The sequence below is a fragment of the Tyto alba genome, unplaced genomic scaffold, assembly GCF_018691265.1.
Source record: "Tyto alba isolate M040663 unplaced genomic scaffold, T.alba_DEE_v4.0 Super-Scaffold_18, whole genome shotgun sequence".
Lineage (NCBI taxonomy): Eukaryota > Metazoa > Chordata > Aves > Strigiformes > Tytonidae > Tyto > Tyto alba.
This window is the reverse complement of record NW_024881280.1, coordinates 6,626,375-6,648,504: the sequence shown is the minus strand read 5'-3', so window position 1 is coordinate 6,648,504 and position 22,130 is coordinate 6,626,375. Positions and strand designations below refer to the sequence as shown.

The 22,130-nt window shown below is 37.0% G+C and overlaps 1 protein-coding gene across 11 annotated transcripts in view; it reads right to left on the bottom strand.

Moving 5' to 3' along the window:
- PHF21A (PHD finger protein 21A) overlaps window positions 1-22,130 on the bottom strand; it is a 136,003-nt gene that overhangs the window by 82,343 nt on the left and 31,530 nt on the right. For 7 of the 11 annotated variants that reach the window (XM_042790653.1, XM_042790660.1, XM_042790652.1 and 4 more), the window contains 4 exons: window positions 19,958-19,998; window positions 15,208-15,343; window positions 10,422-10,454; window positions 8,243-8,329 (listed from right to left, as the gene is read on the bottom strand). In XM_042790653.1, coding sequence (XP_042646587.1) covers window positions 8,243-8,329; window positions 10,422-10,454; window positions 15,208-15,261 — 174 coding nt within the window. In that variant the 5' untranslated portion in view covers window positions 15,262-15,343; window positions 19,958-19,998. The remainder of the gene's footprint in view (window positions 1-8,242; window positions 8,330-10,421; window positions 10,455-15,207; window positions 15,344-19,957; window positions 19,999-22,130) is intronic. The other 4 variants (XM_042790661.1, XM_042790658.1, XM_042790662.1 and 1 more) reach the window with 1 other exon arrangement.

The following is a 22,130-nucleotide window of genomic DNA, read 5'->3' as shown; positions in this document are numbered from 1 at the left end:
TTTTCAAAGTTAACCCGGAAATGAGTACAATACTGAAACTGACAATCTATAATGCCCACAAATAGAAGAATTCACATTGACTTGACCCACATTTGAAGAAAATAAAACACTCTTAATTACTTCTATGGACAGAAAAATGTATACCAGGTTATAATTTCAGCGAACACCAATGTTTCCTAAGAATGAAAACTGCATTCTCTCCCTACAACAGTGTCGATACAAAAAAGAAAGCATAGAGATTTAGCAAAACTCCATCAAGGGCATTCTTACCCTTTAATCCTTAAAGTTTGTTCTCGCTTTAATCTCTTCAAGGCCCAACCCTATCAGAGTCTCCACAACAAAATGAGAAAAACACCTTATAGTGACTAGAGCAATCAGGGCAGATCACATTTATTAAAGTAGAAAAGTCAAACCCTAAAATAATTTTTTCTAAAAATTGTATGTGCATTTGCCACTCTCATGCTTCCTTCGTATGCCATCTTCTCTATAAATCACCTCCAGAAAAGCATGTTTCCTCTTTATTTGTCCAGTGTTCACCACAAAGAACCACCAGTCGACCTGTACAATTACAACTTGTACAATTGTACTGTACGGCCAGTACAATGAAGAGAAACTGTTAAGGGAAAAGAATGTTGTTTTCACATGACAAGCCTGATAAGAATAACAAGTGCGATTCAGAACCGCTATGGCTAGAAGGTAAGTGATCTTTTTGTCACCTGTGATGACCCACTAGCTGGAACTAGTTTTAGGTAGATGGAGATATGGAAAGGCTTGGGGAACCTCAACTTTTGAACTTTTCATCTTGGTACGCTTGCATGATGAGCTCCTGCATATGAACTCCTCCACCCTGGAGAGAGCCAAGGTCCGTGTTTCCAAGAACATGCGACATACGAACACATACATGAAGGGGCATGTCAACAGGTGGTTCAGGAGGTCTGCACCCCCTGTAGTACTCAGCCACTGAGGAACCGGGGGAGGGAACTTGCGGTCAGGTGAAAGGGATATAAACCATTACAGGCTGGCCTCTAGGTGCATCCACCTGGTGTGGCGCCCGGTCTTGCAAGAACGTAATAAAAAGTGCTTCACAACAAATCCTGTCTGAGCCATTGATCATTGGCAATTGAGCATTTCTCACAGATACCAATTCCAAACGGGCACTACGGAAGCAATGCATTATCTCGCATTCACCTCGGTCCTTTGCAAAAAATAAACGAAGTGGTTTATTTTATTTCTAAAATAAACAAAAATTGAACTAAGTGGTTCCAAAGTGCACTATGAGGGTGCAACGCATAACCCACTGTTGCAAAATACCACCTAACACTGATTACCCCAGTGAGTCTTGTTCTTGGCACAGTACCATTAAATAAGATAATCTTTACTAATAAAATATTTTAGCCCATTGCTGTATTACATTCAGTAACACGTAGTGTAAAAAAAGGACAATCCCAGAAGCAGCTTATTTTCAAATCAAGTACCAGGCAGCAGAGAACAAACAGCAAAGAAAAGCTTTTGCCTGTATTCTAAGCACTAGACTCTCTATCTTTCTCACTTCTCCCCTACAAAATTCAACACAGTTTTCAGAAGAGCTGGAGACCAAACAATTCCAATAGGAACTAAAGATCCATAAGGCTCTGAAAAGCAGATCCCTGGATTTGATTCCCTTTCTAACACCAATACATTTGGATAAATCAAAACACTGTTTCTGTAGCCATGAGGTTGTTCCACTGAGGCATGCAGAACAGCAGAATGGAGTATTTCAATCTGTTTTCTCTTATAAAAATTCATTAGTAGATTTAATCCCTTTTCCCAGCCTCCAACTAAGACGCCTTTAAGGACGCTATCCAAAACATCCTAAATCCCAGTCATCACAATCTGATGTTTCGCCTGTCTTTCCTCCAAGTATAAAAGGGAAAAGTGAATAGTAGGCCTTGAAATAACTACTGATGTGTGCGGTTATCCAGCAAGTCAAAACATGCAGGAGAACCTAATAGCCAACTCTCAACATCAGTAGGGGATTTTCAAGGAAATACTGGAGTTTAACTGCCTGTTTTCTATCTACGATGTTGATTTTCAAGCAGAGCAGGCTATCTGAGTTATGCCCTGGCTTATATGAAGATGAAAGGTGTATCCAACCAGGCTCAATTAAAGAAGTTCTCCAGATGCATCCAAATCTGGCTTAAATACAGTATGAACTCAAAAATTAAAAGTTGAGCCAGAAAATCGGTGCTAAATGAAGGGTAGCAGGGGTAAGTGTGGAGGGCTTTTCTTCTTTTTAATGATATAAAACGGTCACTTGCATTTCCTAAATTACTCCAGTGCTGATGTATATTAGATATGCAAAAATTAAGTTCACAAACCAACAGTGAGAAGTCTAGGCGGAGTCACATTAAGAGAAGAATGGGAAATCCAAGTTTAGATGCCAGTATGGGTTTAATCATTTCAGCATTACAAACGGTAATGCTTAAGAGAAAGCTTAGCAGTATTTCAGTCATATGCAAACGATTATAACATCAGTTTTGCAAAAGAGTTCAGAGCAAAAGAGGCAGCAGGGAGAGATGTGTGCACTCTATTTACAATCATCGGTACAACATTCAAAATTTGCTTCAGCCAGTATATCTTGAGAATATGGAAGATGGTAACTTAATGAGAAGACGTTATATTTGCATTTTCACACAATATTTGGATGCCAATTAAATAAATACCGAAGATTAAAATAGTAAGCTCATGCAGATTTCTCAAACATTCACCTTCTAAACAGGTGCTGTTCACACTGATCAGAGGGTTCAAAAAGGTCTGATGATTCACAGAGGCCATTAACTTACTCCTTCTTAGGTCCAGATAGACCAGAATCTTTTGGACAAGAAAAATGAGTGACTCCTTCAAACAGCCGAACAAAGTCATCTACAAATAATCAATTATGGGAAGAGACAGAGCTAAGTGTATCACTACAGGGTTTCATTATTAAAACCAAACTCTGGGAAGGGGCAAAATTGTTTTTCATATATTTTAAGACTGCTTTATAAACAGTTGGCATAAATGGATGCTTGCGGTTACATGGAAATTAGCGTATCTTTATCATTCATGTCATTTACTTAAAAAACGATAGGCAATACATTCAGTTCTGTATAAACAACTGGAACTGAAATTAAGCATCACCTGCCTCAAGTTATTAGTTACTACACATTCAATATGGCATATTTGCATGCTTCCTCCATCACTGATAGAATAACTGGCTTTTTAATATGCCCTTGATGGATCTTGCGGAAAGGAGGAATTAGCAACTCCAGACCAAACTGGCAGGAGTGAGAAGTGAGTGACTTCATTGTTTTTTTTTTTTTTCAAATTTTGAGCCTTAGATTTCTTATGGTATTCATTAGGTGTATCTACAACATACAGGCATATCTCGCCTACCTTCTTATGCAGAAGCATTTCAAAGTGCTCTTTCCTACCTGTTAACTGTACCCAGTCTCCCCTCCTGCTCTCCAGCTTTCTTGCACTTACTTTCCTCTCACCAAAACACCTCCTTTCCTCTTTACAGGCTATGATGGAACATGTTTCAGGTACAATTTTCTGATAATGTGTTCAAAAAGCCTCCATAAAAATTCACCTTTACTATGATTGACAAGCATTCAAGAAGAACAGTCTCACAGGATGAATTTATGCACATTACCAATCTTTTCATTACTCAGTTATGGTACCTGTAATAAATATAGCAACATTAATGCTTAAACCTATTCCTGACAGTTTTTGAAGACTTAAATAACAAGTTTCCTTTGTCAGTCTAAACCACATGTTTATATTTATTCAACTACACAAAACCATAGTTAAATTATACTACTATTCTTTAAATCCCCCCCAAATCCCCTTTCCCATTACTTGCTACTTAGTGGCAAGGTCAAAAGGAGTCTCACCCTGAACATACACAATTTAGAATAAACGACTACCTCAATTTGCTGTAAACTTTAAATACAAGCAAAAGTCACTAGATCCGCCTCTTCACAGTAATAGAGAGAATCTTGCTTTCAGAGCGTGCATTTTTTCTGATTATATTCTACAGTTTCAACTAATCTTCACAGTAAAGTACGCTAAACTTTTTTCCCCCATGAAAAATAAAAACACAAGTATCCCTATGCTAAAAACTGCTTTTGAGTACTTTTTCCTACAAGTGTATACAGCTCTTCAAAAATCAAAGTAACAAAAGGGATCCACTTTATTCTAATGCATTTGCTCTTGACATGGAGTGAATGCAAGTCTAGCTTTCACAAGACTGTTTTCTTGAAGATTCAATGAATTTTACTGCAACTACAGTAAAAGACATTTTCATTTTATTTTCCAGTATAGAAGAAAGAGCCATGTGATTTCTTTAGTATATGCTTATCACCATCACCTTTCCTCCATCAGGTCAAAAGACTATTCCTTTAAACTTTCTTCCACATTTAAGACAGAATGTTGCTCCAACTTTCCCAAGAAATTGCGATAAGGACAGATGTAGGAACTCCTCTGTAACTGACAAGATATTGCTAAAACACATTTGTTTGCTGTCCACTTCTTTGCATTTTTGCTGGCAAATAAACATGACCTCTTCTTTGTCACTGGAAAAAAAGTAGTGTTATGATGCATACTCAATGAGGATATATCTGCAAGATCATATTAGAATTTTTTTAATTCACTATGGAGGGAAAGAAGCAGAAAAAAGGTGTTACTTCAAAGATTACATCCCGCCTGTTCCTTTGTTAGCTCTGCTCTACCTCAGTCTTTCACTAGTGTCACTGATAACAATCTCCACCCCTCCTCCCCAGAGTAAAAAAAGTACACACTAGTAAACTTCCTCATGGAAAAATTCAAGAGTATGTTCTTTAAGTTTTTTATTGTAAGGCGAATATTTAAACCAGACAAAAGTTGAGTAGTGATAGGTAACTGTGGATAAAAGTCTACAAAACAGAACACCAAAGGAAGACACTAGTATAGAATACAAAGTGAAGAAAAGTGTGTGAAGACTATGACTTTCTCACAAAGATGTGAAAGTATAATAAAAAATAGTGCTACACAGCAAGAATTAATTCATATTTACAACCCAAGGTTAGATTTGGCAATGAAAACTGTTGCAAAAAGTTACTCTTGACTTCTCCTTATTGAAGAGAGGGGTGGGGGAACAAAGAGGACACCAGTTTTAAAACCAATGCATTCAGGGTTTCCAAACTGCAGCACTTGCATTTATAGCTGAGGAACAAAACTGTTAAACTGAATTCACCTTATTGCTCACAGATTAGAAAAATAAGGTAAGCACAGTTTAGAACTTGGTGGTAATAACATAAAGAGACTAGCAGATGAAAATAATTGTCTCAAGGATTCAAGTTTACTGCCCTTTAAATGCAAATTACCTTCAAGTAAGTTTCTTCTCTTTTTGAAGTTTTTCTTCCATGTGATAATGCAATCAGCATACATTGCTCCATCATCTCTCAGGTGAAACAATCAAAGCATTTATTTACACCTCTTTCACATTTTCAAAAAACATACCAATATATGACATACTTTACGCTGTAATAGTTCAACCCTGCATCAGCTAACAAGTTTCTTTAGGTTTAAGCCTGCACGCTGCATAGCCTACTTGTTTTCTTTTTGTACTTTGCCAGATCTCTTCAGTTTCACAAACTTCTGAACAGAGCTGTCATTATTAATTCTCAGCAAGAAGCCTAAGTCAGTATGAAACACTGCAGCGACTGGCAGCAAGTGTCAGCATTACTCTCACAATGCTTCAGAAATGAAGAGAAGTCCTAAAGCAACTAAAAGCTTTTAGCTTACCTACCACTGACTTGGTTCTTGCACAAGTCTTCATGCAACTTCATTAAATAAGAGACCAAAGAAAAAGGATATCTTAGGCTGACATAATATTTCAGAAGCCAGAAATGTTGCTGTATTCTGCCCTTCTAACACCAGGGTCTCTGCTCCACGCCACTGTCTCAAGTAGGGACACCACACAAGCTGAAACTTCAGTTTTTCACACTTCATTAAAAGCTTATCAAAAAGTGACAATTACGCCTCCCGTAACTGTCCACAGTGGAGTTAGGCCCTCAGAGTTTATTCATCAGATATCAGACATCAAGACTACTTACTCGTCTCTAAACAGGAGTATAGATAACATGTTGCACTTAAGAAATGCACAGCGTGATGTAAGGCATGTTTTTACTATGCAAAGGTGCACATTTCTCCATGCTGTGTGAAAATTAAATTGTTGGATAATATTCTCCCCATAAAACAATTGATAATAATTATTTTTCCTGAAGAGAAATGAAAGTGAGACCATAAAAACAAGGGCTTTTTTTTTTAGTCTCTAAAATACTGCTCAACTCTGCATTGCTAAGCCACAGATGTCTATACAACAGATTCCTACAAATAAGAGGGAGTGAGCATTTCCTCTGCATTAAGAAGTTGGGTTTTTCCTAGAACTCACATTTGTTCACCATTGCATTTTAACAGCTATACTACTTTAACAACACTATCATCTGGGACACTGGCAGCTCTGTGGTCCAGTGGTAGATCTAAAAATATATTTAAACTACAGCAATCACAGAGAAATTCACTTGTCTACTGACAGCCAAAACCAAAAAGACAAAAAAGGAAACTGGACCTGTGACTTCGTATTGCCTGTACATACTGTGTGGTGGAGGTCAAGTCAGAAACTTATTTTTCAAAGTCTTTTGGAAAGTTAACCCATGTTCTTGCCATGAACAAGTGCACTTTAAGTACCCTGAGCTTTAGTTTTCAGCAGAAAAGATGCTGCATTTCTGGTGGTGGGTAATTTAAAATACATGTTAGTATATACCACTCCATAACATAACTTCAAAGAGTTATGAATCCAAACTTAAAAGTGATGGTAAGATACACTTACTACTCTCTTACCTTCCACTCACTATCTCACTGCCTGTCCTGGCTGATCAAGTGACTTGGCAGTCAATATGACTTGCTTCATGACATCAGGGCAAGCTAATTTTGAAATTACCATGGGCCTCCAGAGCTTACCAGAGAATTCTGAAGCTGCTTGCTGTGAGACATAGCCACATGCAGAGGCTCATGCTGGTTTTAGAGAACAGATCAGCTTCAAGAGAGGCGTGCCATCACATCAGCAAAACCTCAGTTTTTGTTGAATTAGTATCCTCATTAAAAAAAAAAAAATCATTTTCTTTATTAGCCTTACATGTTCCCTCCTAGACTCCCTGTTTCACTACTAAAACACACAATAATTTTTGGTAAACACAATTTCTAGATAAATGTTAACTGCTATCTCCCCATGTCCTTAGGAAAGGTGATTCTCAAAACAGAATGCATGCAGACAGTAACAGAAGAATGCAGGTATCTAGATGTAACACTGATGCATAACTATATTCTTACCTATGCACATATTCTGAAAAGTTTCCCCTCATCAAAGGTGTTATCTATTGACCTAATTTGGTTCCATTATTGACACAATAGCAATACAATTAAGGGACTGCTTAAGTCAGTTTAATTTGGGGGGGGTGTGGGGGTGGTTGGTTGTGTATGAAGGTGGTTTTTTGTGTGCTGCTCTTTTTTTTGATAAAATCATAAGTGAGAACAACTTTTGTAGATCTCTCAATGTTACTTATTTCTCTTCTAGTTACCCACAAGATCAATCTTCAAGTTCCACAATCTTTTTGTTAAGCATTCAGTTGTAATTATTACTCATACTTTAGACCTGTCAAAGAGAATTCTTACCAAATGGCAAATGCAAGACAGTTGTGGAGTAATTTATCATGGTAAAAACACACAATTAATTTCCAGATTGTCTATTAGATACCCATAACTGACATGAATTTAGTCGGTCTAGACATGAAAAAAAATTCCAGCATATTCATCCAGACTCACAGTGTGAATCAACAAAGACAAAAATCTAAAGATTTGCCTAAACCAGAATGGTCTGGTTTAGAGTAAGTTTCAAGATAATAAGAAAGGAAGTGACAGAATTCATTCATTTTCCCAGCTCCCTTAACATAAAATATTACTTTCAACACAAGAAAAATTGCTGTAGCTTCCACTGATTACACTAGTTGCTTGTTTGACAGACTCACAATAACTCATCCTACCTTTTGCTGAGAAATCAAATAAAAACCCAAAATGTCTGGTTGCCCACACTTATTTTTGCACTTAAAAATTTAGCACCTCCCTTGGAAGCTGGGAAGAGACATCTTTAGAATGGGGTGTTAAAAATACATCTCTGTTTCCCTACCTGTTTCTCACTCAGAGCTGTGATTTTGGCTTGAAGTTCATGAAGCTGTTTCTTCAAATCAGCGTTCTGATTAGAAAGAAAAAATATCTGTGAGAAAGATATTCCATTTGTTAACATAGAGTAGTAGCAGGAAGGTGTTTTTTTTTGTTTGTTTGTTTGTTGGTTTGTTATTTTTTGCATACATTTGTACTACAAATACAGCACCTCTGGATGTACAGCCAATAAAATTCAGGAGGCTCAGCAAAGCCTTATTTAAATCACTGAGTGCAACAACAGCAGAGGACCTTTCTAGCACTCAGAGACAACCCAGTTTGGAATGAAGATTTCATTCAAACATCCATTAGTGCTTACCGCATTATAAAGCACATTTGCACATTTCATGAAGTTTACAAATTACATGAGAAATGCTTGTTAATATGTAACACAATAGTATCGTATTGTATGCAATAGTAGGCTACCTAAAGCATTCTCACCTATGCTACTTATGCAAAGACATTATCATACATTTGTCAGCAAACAGATCTATAAAATCTTAACTGACACGTCAAATGAATGCAAACATTTCTTTTCCATGTACATTTATGCCTTAGACTGTATTTAAGAGAATAACATTTGCCTTAGCACATGATTCGTATCAGCACTTTGCTTACAATAGCACTTTCTTAAGTTTAAGATTTGAAAGCCGTAAGCATCACTATAAAGATGCAGTCAGAAAACAGTTTTTTTACCAGGACTATTTCTTTCCTACTAAAAAAAAAAAAAAAAAAAAATCTGTCCTCAGTTTAAAGCCTATGAAGCTCTGCAGAAGCGTGACAGGGAAGGAAGCTTCCCTGCATTTTTCTCTTTTTTCACTTTTTTTCTTCTCATTTGTGTTGTAAACTCTTTACATTAGATTATGCAGGTTTGCTGCACTACACTGAAATATTAAAACACAGGACAAATATCATTACAGGGACTTCATGCTCAGGACAATTTCCTTATTTTTATATTCCTCCATACAATTTTGAAATGCATTACACTCTCTGCATGTAAATAGTCTTCTCCAATATACATAGAATTCTAGCAGCTACTGACCAGCCACCCTCCCTACTAGATTTCACTTAATAATCTGGGATAAAAATGCAATAAGAGCATTGGAAGCAGGGACCAGATTTACTCTTCCTGGCTCCAGGAACTTTGTATGGCTGCTTGTAGCATGGCCTGGCTTTCAGCAGACATGAACTGAGAGTGAGCTGCTCTCCAGGCTAATTGTTAGCAGACTTGCCCAGCAAGTAAGAGTACAAGACCATACCCAAACTCCATCAGAATAAGGAAGTTTTAGAAAGCAGATTTTCCAATACTACCCTACTCCCTGCTTATCCCTTCCCATCAGGGGTCTAGCTACTTGACTGTTACAAAAAGCTGTCTTCCCACTCAACTGAGCTCAGAAAAATATATGCTCAGAAAATTACAGGGCATTCACTATTGTATGGAGATGGAAGCACTTAATAGCAAGCCTCAAATGAGTTGCCTTTACCCCTCTACTCAACATTTCAGACCAGTTACAGCTCCATGGAGCTCCCCATTCAGCACACTGGAGTGCTTAATTGCTGTACAAGATAACCCCGTTTCCTTACACAGACATTGGGAAAGGGATGACTTCTGCCACCTGTGCAAGGAGTCAAGTTATCCAACTTCAGTAGCTCTGAAACATCCCAAGGCCAAGTGCCCACTCTTTGGACACCACTGTGCTAACACTGAGATACCCAAGATACCAGCAATCGGAACACAGCCTTGAGCTACATTCTTTATTTGGACAAAACTGCTCGGGCAGGATATCCTACCTCTTCTTATACAACTGTGAACTCAAAAAATTAAACAAATTCTAGTAATGGCAGACTTTATAAAGAGCAGCTTTCAACACAATCAGAAACTTACTGCGTGTTTGAACTGCACCATAGCCTGCAAGAGGCACTTGATTTAAACTATTAAGAATATGAGGCAAAAGGCTCCATAAAGGCAAAAGTTTTGGCTTTGTTTTAACTATCCAAGTCATTGTTTAAAGACTTCTTCATAATAGTTCTAAACACTGTGTTAGCAAGGAAAAACATGATGAAGAAATACCTAAATTCTCAAGATTCATGCACTATTATTTCCTGTCTTTTTAAAGGTAAATAATGGAATATAAAAATAGAGTTACCTGCGGATCTTGTTTCATTTGGGCAACCAATTTCTAGGGAAAAAAAAAAATACAACAATATAGTGAAGATTTTCATTACAGATCTTGTTGAACAACTTAAAATTCAACATTTTTTAAGAACCTTTATAAAAGCAAAATACTCAGTTTACAGTGTTTCAATAGCAAGGCCTGGAACCCACTATATAATTTCCAAACCCATTCTCATTAATATAGTAAAACTGCTACACTAAGCCACCACTTCTGCTCATTCTCCTAAACAGCTCTTGAACAAGTGAAGCTTGTTACGGACAATTTAAGCCAGCTGGGTAAGATAATCTAATAGCTGTGTCTCCTCTAGAACTGTTGCCTTCTTTGCTTGCAGTCACAAGAAACACAAATCACAGATAACCGCTGTGGGCACAAAAGCTGTTTGTATATTCAAGAGCAGAATGTTTCAAGTATTAAGGGTCCGCCTGCGTGTTGGCTTGGCTGCTACCACATGGAAGACCCATGTTCAGAAGTATCTTTGCCACTTTTCTCCCTCAGAGAGAGATTGAGATCATTGTAGAAGAGATGCCCTCCACATCCAAGGGAAAGCAGACAGATGGTTACCATTCACTATTCTTCCTCCTTCACTTCCCCCAGGCAGCTGCAGGAGAATTCTGTCTATTGCTAAGCAAGGAAGAAGTTACTAGGCTGTCACCAAAGAAAAACAGAGCCCAGAATGAAGAGGGAAAGTAAACAAAAAATTCCCAATTTCTTTTTTGGTTACAGCCATGTTTATTCATCATATTGCGATGTCCCTTCCACACATGCAAAGAACAATGTAAAGTCTGTACTTTTTTGCCCATTTGCTCATCAGAATCAGGAAGAGGAGTGAGAAACAGAAGGACAAAGCAAGCAAGAAAAATATGTTTCATTCTACCTGCATTGACACCACTCAGAGAATTCAGACTTTGCCAATTAATTATTTAAAAGTTTCTTTCATATCATAAAAATGGTAGTAATCAAAAAAAAAGCAAAACGCAAAGATAATTCTGCGTCAGATCACAGGTTCACCTGCTGCATTTTCCTTCTAGTACTAGCCAACATCAGCATGATGTCTATGCTGGACCAGTGTAGAGTGTTATCTCCCATCTTTCAGAAATTCACATCTCTCTTGTCTTCAAAGACTGCGCCTCAGGGTTAAATAGCTAGTAACACCCTTTTCTTCCTTAATCTGCTTTAGCTACTTTCTGAACTCAGGAAAACACTCAAGATTCTGTGACAGTAAGTTCCAAAGTTAAAACTCCACGACTCTTAAATAAAAGTACCTCCCCCTCTTCCTTTGAATCTGCCTCCTGATAATGCAAGCATGAGGGGCAAATAAGATTATGGAAAACCAGTCTTGAGTCAAGGAGTTGGAAGTTGAACTCTATGATCCTTACGGGTCCCTTCCAACTCAATATATTCTATAATTCAATCTCTGTTTCTCTATTCATGTTCTTCCTACATCTTTTTCACACCACATATTCCCCCATCAGTCATCACTTCTTCACATTGAAAGTCTCCTCACGAACGAATCATTCCATTGCTTTGCTCACTCTTAGCACTCTTCCCTGTACTTCTCTAGTTTGCCTCTATCATCTGGAGACAAAGTTTAGAACTGCACACAACATTCAAGTACTGCAAGAACCCTTCCACAATGCTAACAGCTAACTCGCTGCCTGCCATTGCAGACGTAAAACCAGGACTGTTTTTCCAAAGTGCTACCCTCAATATTATTATTTCATCATGCTGCCATTCAGTTTCACAGGAGCTAAGGTGCTATGTTACCCTTTTGCTTACATGCTTAGCTTATTTTTCCTCGATGCTTTCTGCCACATCAGAGTTTGACAAGCAACAAATCTGTTAGTTTTTATACAAAGTGCTTGTACAGACTCACAACATAAGACAATACAGTCAGTGACTGTAAACTGTTCATAAAGTATTGCTTAATTTATGGATCACACAATACTGCATCACCCAATCACAAGAAAATAAAATAATGTTCTTTTGCATTGACCCAAAAAGCAAGATATTTTAAAATATTTTAAAACCGACTGGTTTTTTTTTTTGCTATGAAATGAGAGAAATAAAAGGATGTTTTGGGTTCTTTCCACACATCAGCTCGAGAAGTCATCTATGAATCCAACCCTTCTGTGAGAATAGCTAAATATAACTCCTTAACACCTCTTGTGATCAAAACTATGAAGAGCAGGCTGTTTCAAAATAACCTTAATTAAGACAACACAGTAGCAGAATGAACTATTTAGATTTGATGCATCTCTTTTCAGGACAGCAATACAGCTTTAACAGGGAAGATATTTGAATATTCAAGTTGTATTCTGATACAGCAAGTGACTTGGTTAGACTTCATTTATGGAGGATTCTTCAATCAAAGTGGAAAAAAAAAAAATAGCCTTTTCGAAACAGCTAAACACCTCCTTTGGGCCCTGACTGGTAGGTTTAAGATACACTTTGCCAATGCAGGAGCATCAAAGCTTCAGACAGTTCTGAGGGTGAACTGGAATAGGCAGGAAACAAGGAACTATTCTACAAAGAAAAATACAGCCACATACTGAGCATCACTTTCTACAGCTACGGACGTGGTCCCAGGGAACACACTGCCTCGGCAAGCTGGGAGGCTTTGCTCACAGTGCAGAGCTGAGCTCTGTGCTCATCACAGGCACCTGTCCACCACTTACAAGGGGACAACAAACTATGACTGTAAGAGTGTTGGTAAGCTTTTTTAGAGTTCTCAGAAAAAGAAATATTAGGTAAGTAAAAGATGACAAGTGAGACAATTCTCCACAAATTCTGAGTACTGCCAAAAGAAGGGTTATCTTGTATCTCTCAGTTACAGAATTCAAAGATATACAATAAAGTTCAAGCATTTCATTTGAAGATTTTTTTTTTGTGCCAAAACCAGTTTCACTTCCATCAGTGGCCATTTGACAAGCACAGTAGTAACCACTCGCATGCAGATCAAGAAAAGTTTACTGAAGCACTCAACATGTTGCTGCAAGTGTTGCTTTCCACTGTAAACATTTAGACTTGTTCTTAGCCTTAATTATGAGAATATACACTGTCTTGAAGAAAAAAAGGACAACCTTCTGATATAATGGCTTGTCTAGTTTTACCAACTAAAACCAAAATCTAATTAAACTTGACTTCAGTGCAGAGTTCACTTTTAATGAGGATGGGGCAAAGCTAAGTCAAACAGGGTCAAAAAAACCCTTGAAGTAGTTTGTTGGTTTGGTTTGGTTTTTTTTTGTTGTTGTTTTTGTTTGTTTGTTTGGATTTGTGGTTTTTTTTGTTGTTGTTTTTTTGTTTCCTTGTTTTGTTGTTGTTTGTTTGTTTTTTTAAAAAAAAGTCTTTCTGGACATTTTCCAGTTTTTATCCCTGTTCATCATCATCATTATGAACAGATGCTAAAGATTATTCAAAATTCACAGCCTTAAAGTTTTTGGTTAGCTTAGGCATAAAGGTGAATACAGATACACACAAGAGGTAAATGCTGTTACACAAACAAAAGTGTGAGGCATTCTGATCACCATACAGCAGGTAGGACTTGAAAAAAAATGCTTACTGGCCTTAAACATTTTAATGCCTGCAGGAAAATGCCATGGGTCATTTCTGAACTTCTTTATGCCCATAACAAAACTTCATTGAAGTTTTGAATGTGAGGGCCTTGGAGTTTCTGAGGAGAGCTAAATACTTGTCTGTAGTTCTGGAAATTCATCTTTAGCTTTTATCAAGTTTTTCTCCCTAGCTAAGAGTTGTATTTTGTTGAAAGCAGACATAGCTTCACTTTACTAGTCCATCCATTCGAGTTCTTGCACTACATTCATCATCACAGCAATTACTGAACAAGTAATCCAGAACACTTGTTTACACAAGTCACAAGGTAATTCAGAAACATTTTCCAAATTTTATATGATGGGTTACAATGATCAGTGTAACCTATCCTATATTTCTTTTATCTACTGTGTAACAGTTGTGAGTTTCAGATATCCAACAGAAATACTTGGTAGGACTGTCTAGAAAAGGTCTCAATGATAAATTTAACATTTCAAGGTGGCAGCTGCTCTGTGTTTATGGCTGTAACAATTTTGTTCCAAGAATTAACACGCATATGTCCTTTTATATTGGCTAAATTAGGTTTTGTTATTATTATTTCTAATATTTCTTATTTGTATGGTAACAGAATGGCAAACTGCAACTCTACTGCCATATAGTACTGGACAGGTTACCAGTAAAAAGACCCAATATGTAAAAATTTCTGAGCCCAAGCACTAGAACGTTTTGGTTAGCAAAACCACACAATTACAAGTTTAGAAGGTACTAAAGTAGAAGACACTTCAGAAGAGAAGCACCAGATGAGACTATGCAGTACTACACGCATTTCACTTGAAAGTTCCTCCACCTTTTTCTTCCATTCCAAACTGAATACTGAAATTGGCTTGAGAACATTAGAAAAACCTTCCAGACAGAAGTTGCTGAATATAGTTTTCAGAATGTTTTTATTGCTGCTACAAAATATTAAAAAAAAAAAAAAAATCCCCCACCCACAGCCCGATATGTAGCTTTTTCACATTTGCTAAAAAACAACAGGTGGTAGGGTCAAAATGCAGAATATAAAATTCTAAAGTAGTTTCAAGCTTATAAAACGATTATTACTATAGTTGTAGTGCTATTATTTAATGCTACCATTAGTAGTAATACTATCAGCAATGCTAATGCTGCTATTACTTGAAAGTATAAAGCAACAAAGAGTATAAATTACCTGGTGAACCTGAATTTCCACTTTCAGAGCCTCCTGTAGAGTCTGCAGCTCCATTCTCTACCTTCTCCACTTTCTCTAGAAGTGTCTTTGCTGATTCTAGTGCCTTTAGTTTCTGGTTTCCTCTTTAACACCAGTGCTATAGGTAAATAAAGGTTTTGGTTTGGTTAGTGAAGGAGAGATATCAATTTGAAAAAAGGTTATAACAGAGCAGGAATTCAGCAGCGAACTATATTCAACTGCAGCTTTCTAGCCTAAACACAAACGATCTTTTGAAAACAGTAAATCTACAGGCTGTACAAAATGCCTGCCTTGCAGTCATTTAGCCAAATTTGTTACTTCCCACGTATCCCAAAGTTGACATACTTGTCCCTTATCTTAGTTTGCAGGCAGCTATTTCCTACCAATATCCTATTGCAGTTGCATATTAAATTAGAAAATTTAACTACCGAGAAGGTTTTAAAAATCTGTGTAGACAAGAAAAGTATTTTGGAGACTAAAATCCTGCAACCCAAACAGCAATGAATTGTTAAACAGAATGTACTGCATTAACATACTTCCATACTAGAGAGTTGTTCTTAGATGGGATGGTCCACATGCAATTTGACAGAACAACATTAGTATATGAATCAGCCACTGCCTAAAGGTTGTGCCAAGTTGGTCATTTCAGTTGAAACCTATTCTGAAGGAACACAAGATTGATATAAAGCAGCACAAGACTTTTTCAAAGCCATTAATTTTAAAATCCTCTTAATTCTGGAATACTACTTGTAGAACATGAGTATGAGGTTATCTTCTTCACTTGTACTACAAACAAATTAATCCCCCAACTTCTGCCATAGAAAAGCATTATCAGCCATACTTCTAAAAGCCTTGAAAGTTGGACGAGAGTTTTTTTTGTCCAGAAATATGTTAAAAGTATCAGCTTCTGAAACAGGATTATGATTCCTGTCTCTATCCCACATGCTCAAATCACAATGGAACTGGTGTAAAAACATCTATAAATGCATACACATAAAAGCCATCAGAAAACATTATACAGCAATCTTTCCGATCACTTTTCCATCCAGATGCCACACATTAAAGAATTGCTGGAGTGTTAAAATAGTTCCCATTTTTTTTAATTTTTTTTGAAAATTGATCACAGTTATTGCACACGTATTGTAGCCAACTCAGAGGCCTTCACAATAGGACTTAATTGTTTTCAAAAAGGATACTGACAGTTTAGATTAGACATGTAGGCTGTAAAAAGAGAGTAATTCCCATAAATTAGAGTATTTTATTTTTAATGTTGTCTCACTACAGTAAACTGAAGTGCTGGACAAGTTTGCGAACTCCTGAAAATAAAAAAGGGGGGGTGTTGTTTTGTTTATCTAAATTAATTGTTTCTCTTTCCAAACAGAAATACCTTGCAAAAAGGGAAGACTGTAAAGGGGCTTTAAAAAGCATTATATTTAAACTCATTCTTTGTCAGTGCTGTCGGCTGTTAGCTTAAAGTTACTTATTTAAATAACAAAGGCCTGATCAGACTTCCTAGTCAACCCATGAAATGACCTTCTGCAAGGGCCTCTCCCACATGTGACACAGACGAGTGAAAACAGCTGCCTTTGCAGCACTACTCTCTATAAAATTGTAATTTGTATCAAGGGACATGGAAATTACATATAGTTCTCTGTTCTATTACCACAAACAGTAATGAGAAAACACAATCCCGGATTATTACTTTCACTCACTGACAAGAACAACTATAGCCTGCATTAAGTCCCTACCATTGCAGTTTCAAAAGAAACCATGTTTCAGAAAACCACGTGGGAGACCTGGCTAATGAAAACTGGAGCCCGCTGCAGAAGCAAAAAGTCTTTCAGAAGCCTTGGAAACTCAAATCTGGGGGAAAGATACAGGCAGATATGGCCATAGCTTCTCCCTCCATGTGTCTTCAATGAATGAGAAGTCACTCACGATGAATAGCCAATTAACTTTCAAGTTAAGTGCAAAAAAGCAGAAGAGACAGTTAACTGAGAATATAAACAATATCCACAATTTTAATACATGTGACTGTAAAGCCCAATACAAGTCCATGGGGAAAATGATACAGTACTTCTGTAAAACAAACAAAAAAAAACCATACAAAGATTGAGCAACTACTGTTAATGCACAACTTAATTTGACAGATAGAAATCGTCATATTGATGATTCACAAAAACTAGTCCAACCTGATTTCATAGATGCCTTGAACAGCTAGAAAGATTTTTCAAAATTTATTTTTTAAGAGGTTTAAGAAAAAAGCAATAATGTTTTGCAGAAGCAAGTGGTTGCTCAGCCTAGCCAAGCTTACAGGTGAGTAGACCTGAACAAATGTAATTCACTGTTGTATTCAGGAACAGATACTGTGACAAATAAGTAAAAAAACTAAAACAATTCTAATAACTACCAATCATTCAGTTCCATCCCAAACTATGTTACAATTTCAGATTTTTCTTCCATTGTAATTTGAAGTTAGCAGATTTTAAGATTCCTTATAATTTATTCCTTCATTTTACATAAATTTGAAATATGTCATACTATAACATCCTGAAGAATTAATTTCAATTCCTAAAACTGAAGCTTCCAAGAAAATGCAAGAGAGATTATAAAACTTTTGACTTTTTTTTTTCATAGCTCTTCTAACTCTTGATTTCTTCCTACTTCCCCTCCCTCCAGCATTTCCCTGATAGCCTCAGAGCAACTCATTTCACAGCATCATTTACTTCTAGTTACCTTCTGCCATCAAAGTTACACTGAAGCACATTTTTGACATAGAAAACAATCTCTGCTTTAAAATCTAAATGTCTGATATAAGGAAAGAGAAACTAACACTGCTTCATAAGCAAAGGCTACACAGTAAAGAATGATCTTTTGCAATCACCCCTGCCAGCTGCTGCATTTGTCAGCTAGCAGCACCAGTGTTCTCCTTAGTAAAAAAAGAAGCAGGGTAAGCAATTATGAGAATTTTGTTAAATTAGAAATAAGATACCTTATATTTGGCAAGCCATCCCTGCCGAGGCATGCATCACCACCACTTTAAAGACAAGGAAACAGGCGAATGATAGTGAAGAATTTATTACAAGGTTCTGAAGTGCTCTAAGCATCCAAATCATTGGTGGGTGGGAGAACGCATTAAATAAGATGTTCATTTAAAAATCTAGTCAAGTTGCTTATTTCTGAATATGAAATATATACAGTTGTTACTCAGCTGCACCCCTCTAGAACATGCACTTGTAGCCTCCCTTCCCAAGCAGGAATAACTATCCCAAGGTTAGCCCTGTCCAAAATTCCCCTGAAGTACCTTAAACACTTATCCAGTGTTAATTAAAAACAAAACAAAACTGATCATTCCCTACATCCGCTAAATCCTAGACTGTATTTCTTTATTTTATGTAGAATAGTGTCTAGAAATATCTATGGGGGCAGCTAGTTAAATATTGCTAGTATTTCCTTTGAAAGCAGATATAGAACTACATAAGCAAGTGGTCACACACATTTTGTGAGTGCAAAAATCTTCAATATTTTAAAAACTTTTATTCTTTTAGACTGAACTTTAGGGGAAGATTTTAAGACTTAAGGCCAGTAGCGTTACAAACTACCCAGAATACCACATCCAAAGATGTATAAAACCATTCCTGGATTAATCATGAAACATACTGCATTTTCCACTTCACTCTTATGACAGTGGAATTATTTTAATTAAAAAGCTTGGAGATGATTGAAATTGCATGGATGGGTTAGTCTGCAAACATCCTTCACCCCATTAGTTTTTGAAGGAAAACATGCAACTGCCTTGTTCAATGCTAGAAACAGTGATTTCCAAAAGGAAAGCAGAGGATTGTGGAGTACCTGCATCTCTTGTACATCCAGACACACTCCCAAGGCTTGGCCAGAAAGAATACCAAGAGCAAGAGGTACATTTGCCATTCCTTGGATTGATTTCAACTATTGGAGGCAACAGTCCTCAATTTATTTTCTTGCTGGCACGCATTTGTTGTAAATCATCCCTTAGTTCTTATGTGGTTGCTTCAAGACTTAAAATTTCATATTCAGGTAAGTACCTCAATGCACTGCAGTTAAGGTAGTAGATGTTTGTATAGTATATAAACATTCAGAGACTGAATGAAACCTTAAACTCTACAATAATCATGTGAATGCATTAGCACTTCTCTATTATTATCTCAATTAAATACAATCTACATCAGAACCTCTAAAATATCACAAAGCTATTTAAACTACAGCCATTTTGGAAAATACACTAGAAACACAGTTGACAAGGTGTATATAAAAAAAATATAATACATATTATATATAGAGAGAGGTAAAATGTAGGACCCACACAAAAGCCATGAATGCCTTCTGTGTGCATGGAAGGACTCTGAATAACTTAGAATTTTAGACAGAAGTATTTCTGTACAAAACATCCCCTCAAATATTTTTTTTTCACATTACACAAAAAAAAAAATTAAGATTATTATTTTTGAGTGGATGAATTTAAATGTCCACCACATTACAAATCTTTGGGTCCAAATCTCAGTCCTACGGTGATTTGATTTATAAGACTGGGGCTTCCATCAGTAACATTTACTTTTCAAGATTTGATATCTGAATATAAGAATAGATAGGATTTCAGTTTCAGTAAACATCAAACTTTTCCAGGAATAGATGCCAGCTCTTTGTATCATCTATTCTTAGGTAAAACATCTTAGCCCTGGGAAGAAGTACTTACCAGTCTTGAAAAAGTTATCCCCTTCAGCTCTCTACCCCCTCCTACAAAAGAAAAACAACAAAAAAAGATAATTACAAACATCTTAACTACAGTTTGAAACAGAAATATAAAATTCAACGATTTGGAAACTTGGGGGGGGGTAGGAGTTTGGGTTTTGCAGAGGGTTTTTTGCTTGTGGGGTTTTTTTATTGTTTTGGGCATTTGGTTTTTAGCTTTTTTTTTTTTTTTTTTTTTTTTAAATGCTGAAGTTAACTATAAAATACCACTTGGAAAGAAAACTTGTTTCACATGACAGGGAAAACTAAGGAGACCTGCAAATCTAATCTGGATTAAAATACAAACTATTACTGTCACTAAGGGGAAAAGAGATTACAGTTACAAGCTTTTCTAGTTCTGTGCAAGGCCTGTGTCCCCCTTTCCTTGGGGGAATACCTCCTTCTCCATCACATTTATTAACACCTAAATCACAAGCCCTGTCAGTTGCCACACCAAATATGACAAGGTTACCCACCCCAGACATTCGCCCACCAACTCTACTAGAGGTTACACCAACACGACAAAGATGGCAGAGCCGGTGGTGTGTCAGCGCAGTCACTAGAGCTCAAATCCCAGAGTACTAATGCAAACTGAAATCAGTGGCAGTTTAAGCCAATACACTAGGTCATGAACTCCAGAGGCTGGGAAGATACACTGCCCGTTACGCTGCCTCTGTCATGGGAAGAGCAACATTTAGCGGCGGAGCAAGGTAGTACCTCTTAAATCATCCTCATATGAATCATAAAAAACTCGTGAGTCAGAGTCCTGAAAAGATAGCTAAAATATAAATGATACCTCATTTGCTCAATTACTTCACCTGATGCTAAAAAAAGCCTCCAAAATACTCTCATTTTCTCGTAAAATACTAGAATATTAGCATATTTTAAGCTTCAACTTCACAGCTAACAAGATCTTTGCAGATATGTTTCTATCTACACACAACTCACCACAGAGCTGAAGTTTAAGCCCCGGCCTGATGAACAGATACAGCAGCAGAAAGCCACATAATCATCTCTCACTCAGTGGAGACCAACACAAGTGAAGAAGTTTACATTTACTAACCAGCAGAACCAGGGTGCTGGTGAAAACCAAGAACAGAAAACAGGAAGCCTACTCCTGGTCGTGACTGAAAGTACTGTCAGTCTCCTGGTCTCAAATCTGATTGTGCGCTTTGAACAACAAAATATTACAGAAGTTGTTAAATTAATTTTAGAGCAACTTCAGGTTAGTTGAAGTAACGTCCAACTGCTAACATTGGAGGCTATGAAATGGAGAGTACGGACTGGTCTTGAGGCTATATTCAAATAAAGCGCATTTGCTCTGGATGCTACAGAATTTCAAATACCTTCATTGTTGAGGGTGCTGAAGAGACACGTGTGATCTCAAACTCTAGCTGCTGCTTCTTTGATATTAAAACCTTAGCTGTCACCTCCACCTCCCAACTGCCAATCAGTTATTTAATTGGTCAAAAAAAATTTATAGAAGCAGCTCTTTCATCATGCAAGCACTAGCCATCCCTCTTCAACAAGCAACTACAACTGTATCTCCATGCTACTAAAAAATAATTTAAAAAACCCTCACTGCTAGAGATGACTCTGGAAAGCTAAACAAAACAGTCAGTACTACACATCTGCAAATACAGTCTTTGAATAAAAGACTGATTTTTATTTAAAAAAAGAGAAATACCAATTTATTTGCAGCACAAGTACTCACAAACTGAAGAGAAAACTGTCACTTAAAAATAACAGCATGATTAACTGTTCCTTCCTTTCTTGTTTCCCCCTACGTAGAGACTCGCCTCCGTAGCAGGACCCTAGCTTCATCAAGACTGAACTGTGCAGAGAAAAAGCTGCACAGTTACAAACCTTTAGATTGTATTTAACTACTCTGAAGGGCTGCAACCCCAGGCTGAGAACCCAGGGCCTCCCGGGGACAAAGTCAGGAACACCAAGAGTTTAATCGTGACTATCTGAGTGATTTGCTGTGTTGCCTTGGAGAAGTCACTTAGACAGGACCTAGACAGGGAATGGGAAATACATTTGCATCCTCTTCTGTCCATAATTTACTACTAGCTTTTTCTTAAGTGTTTAGAAGAGTTTAATGTTTGAAAGTAAAACCTTTGGACATACAAAAGACT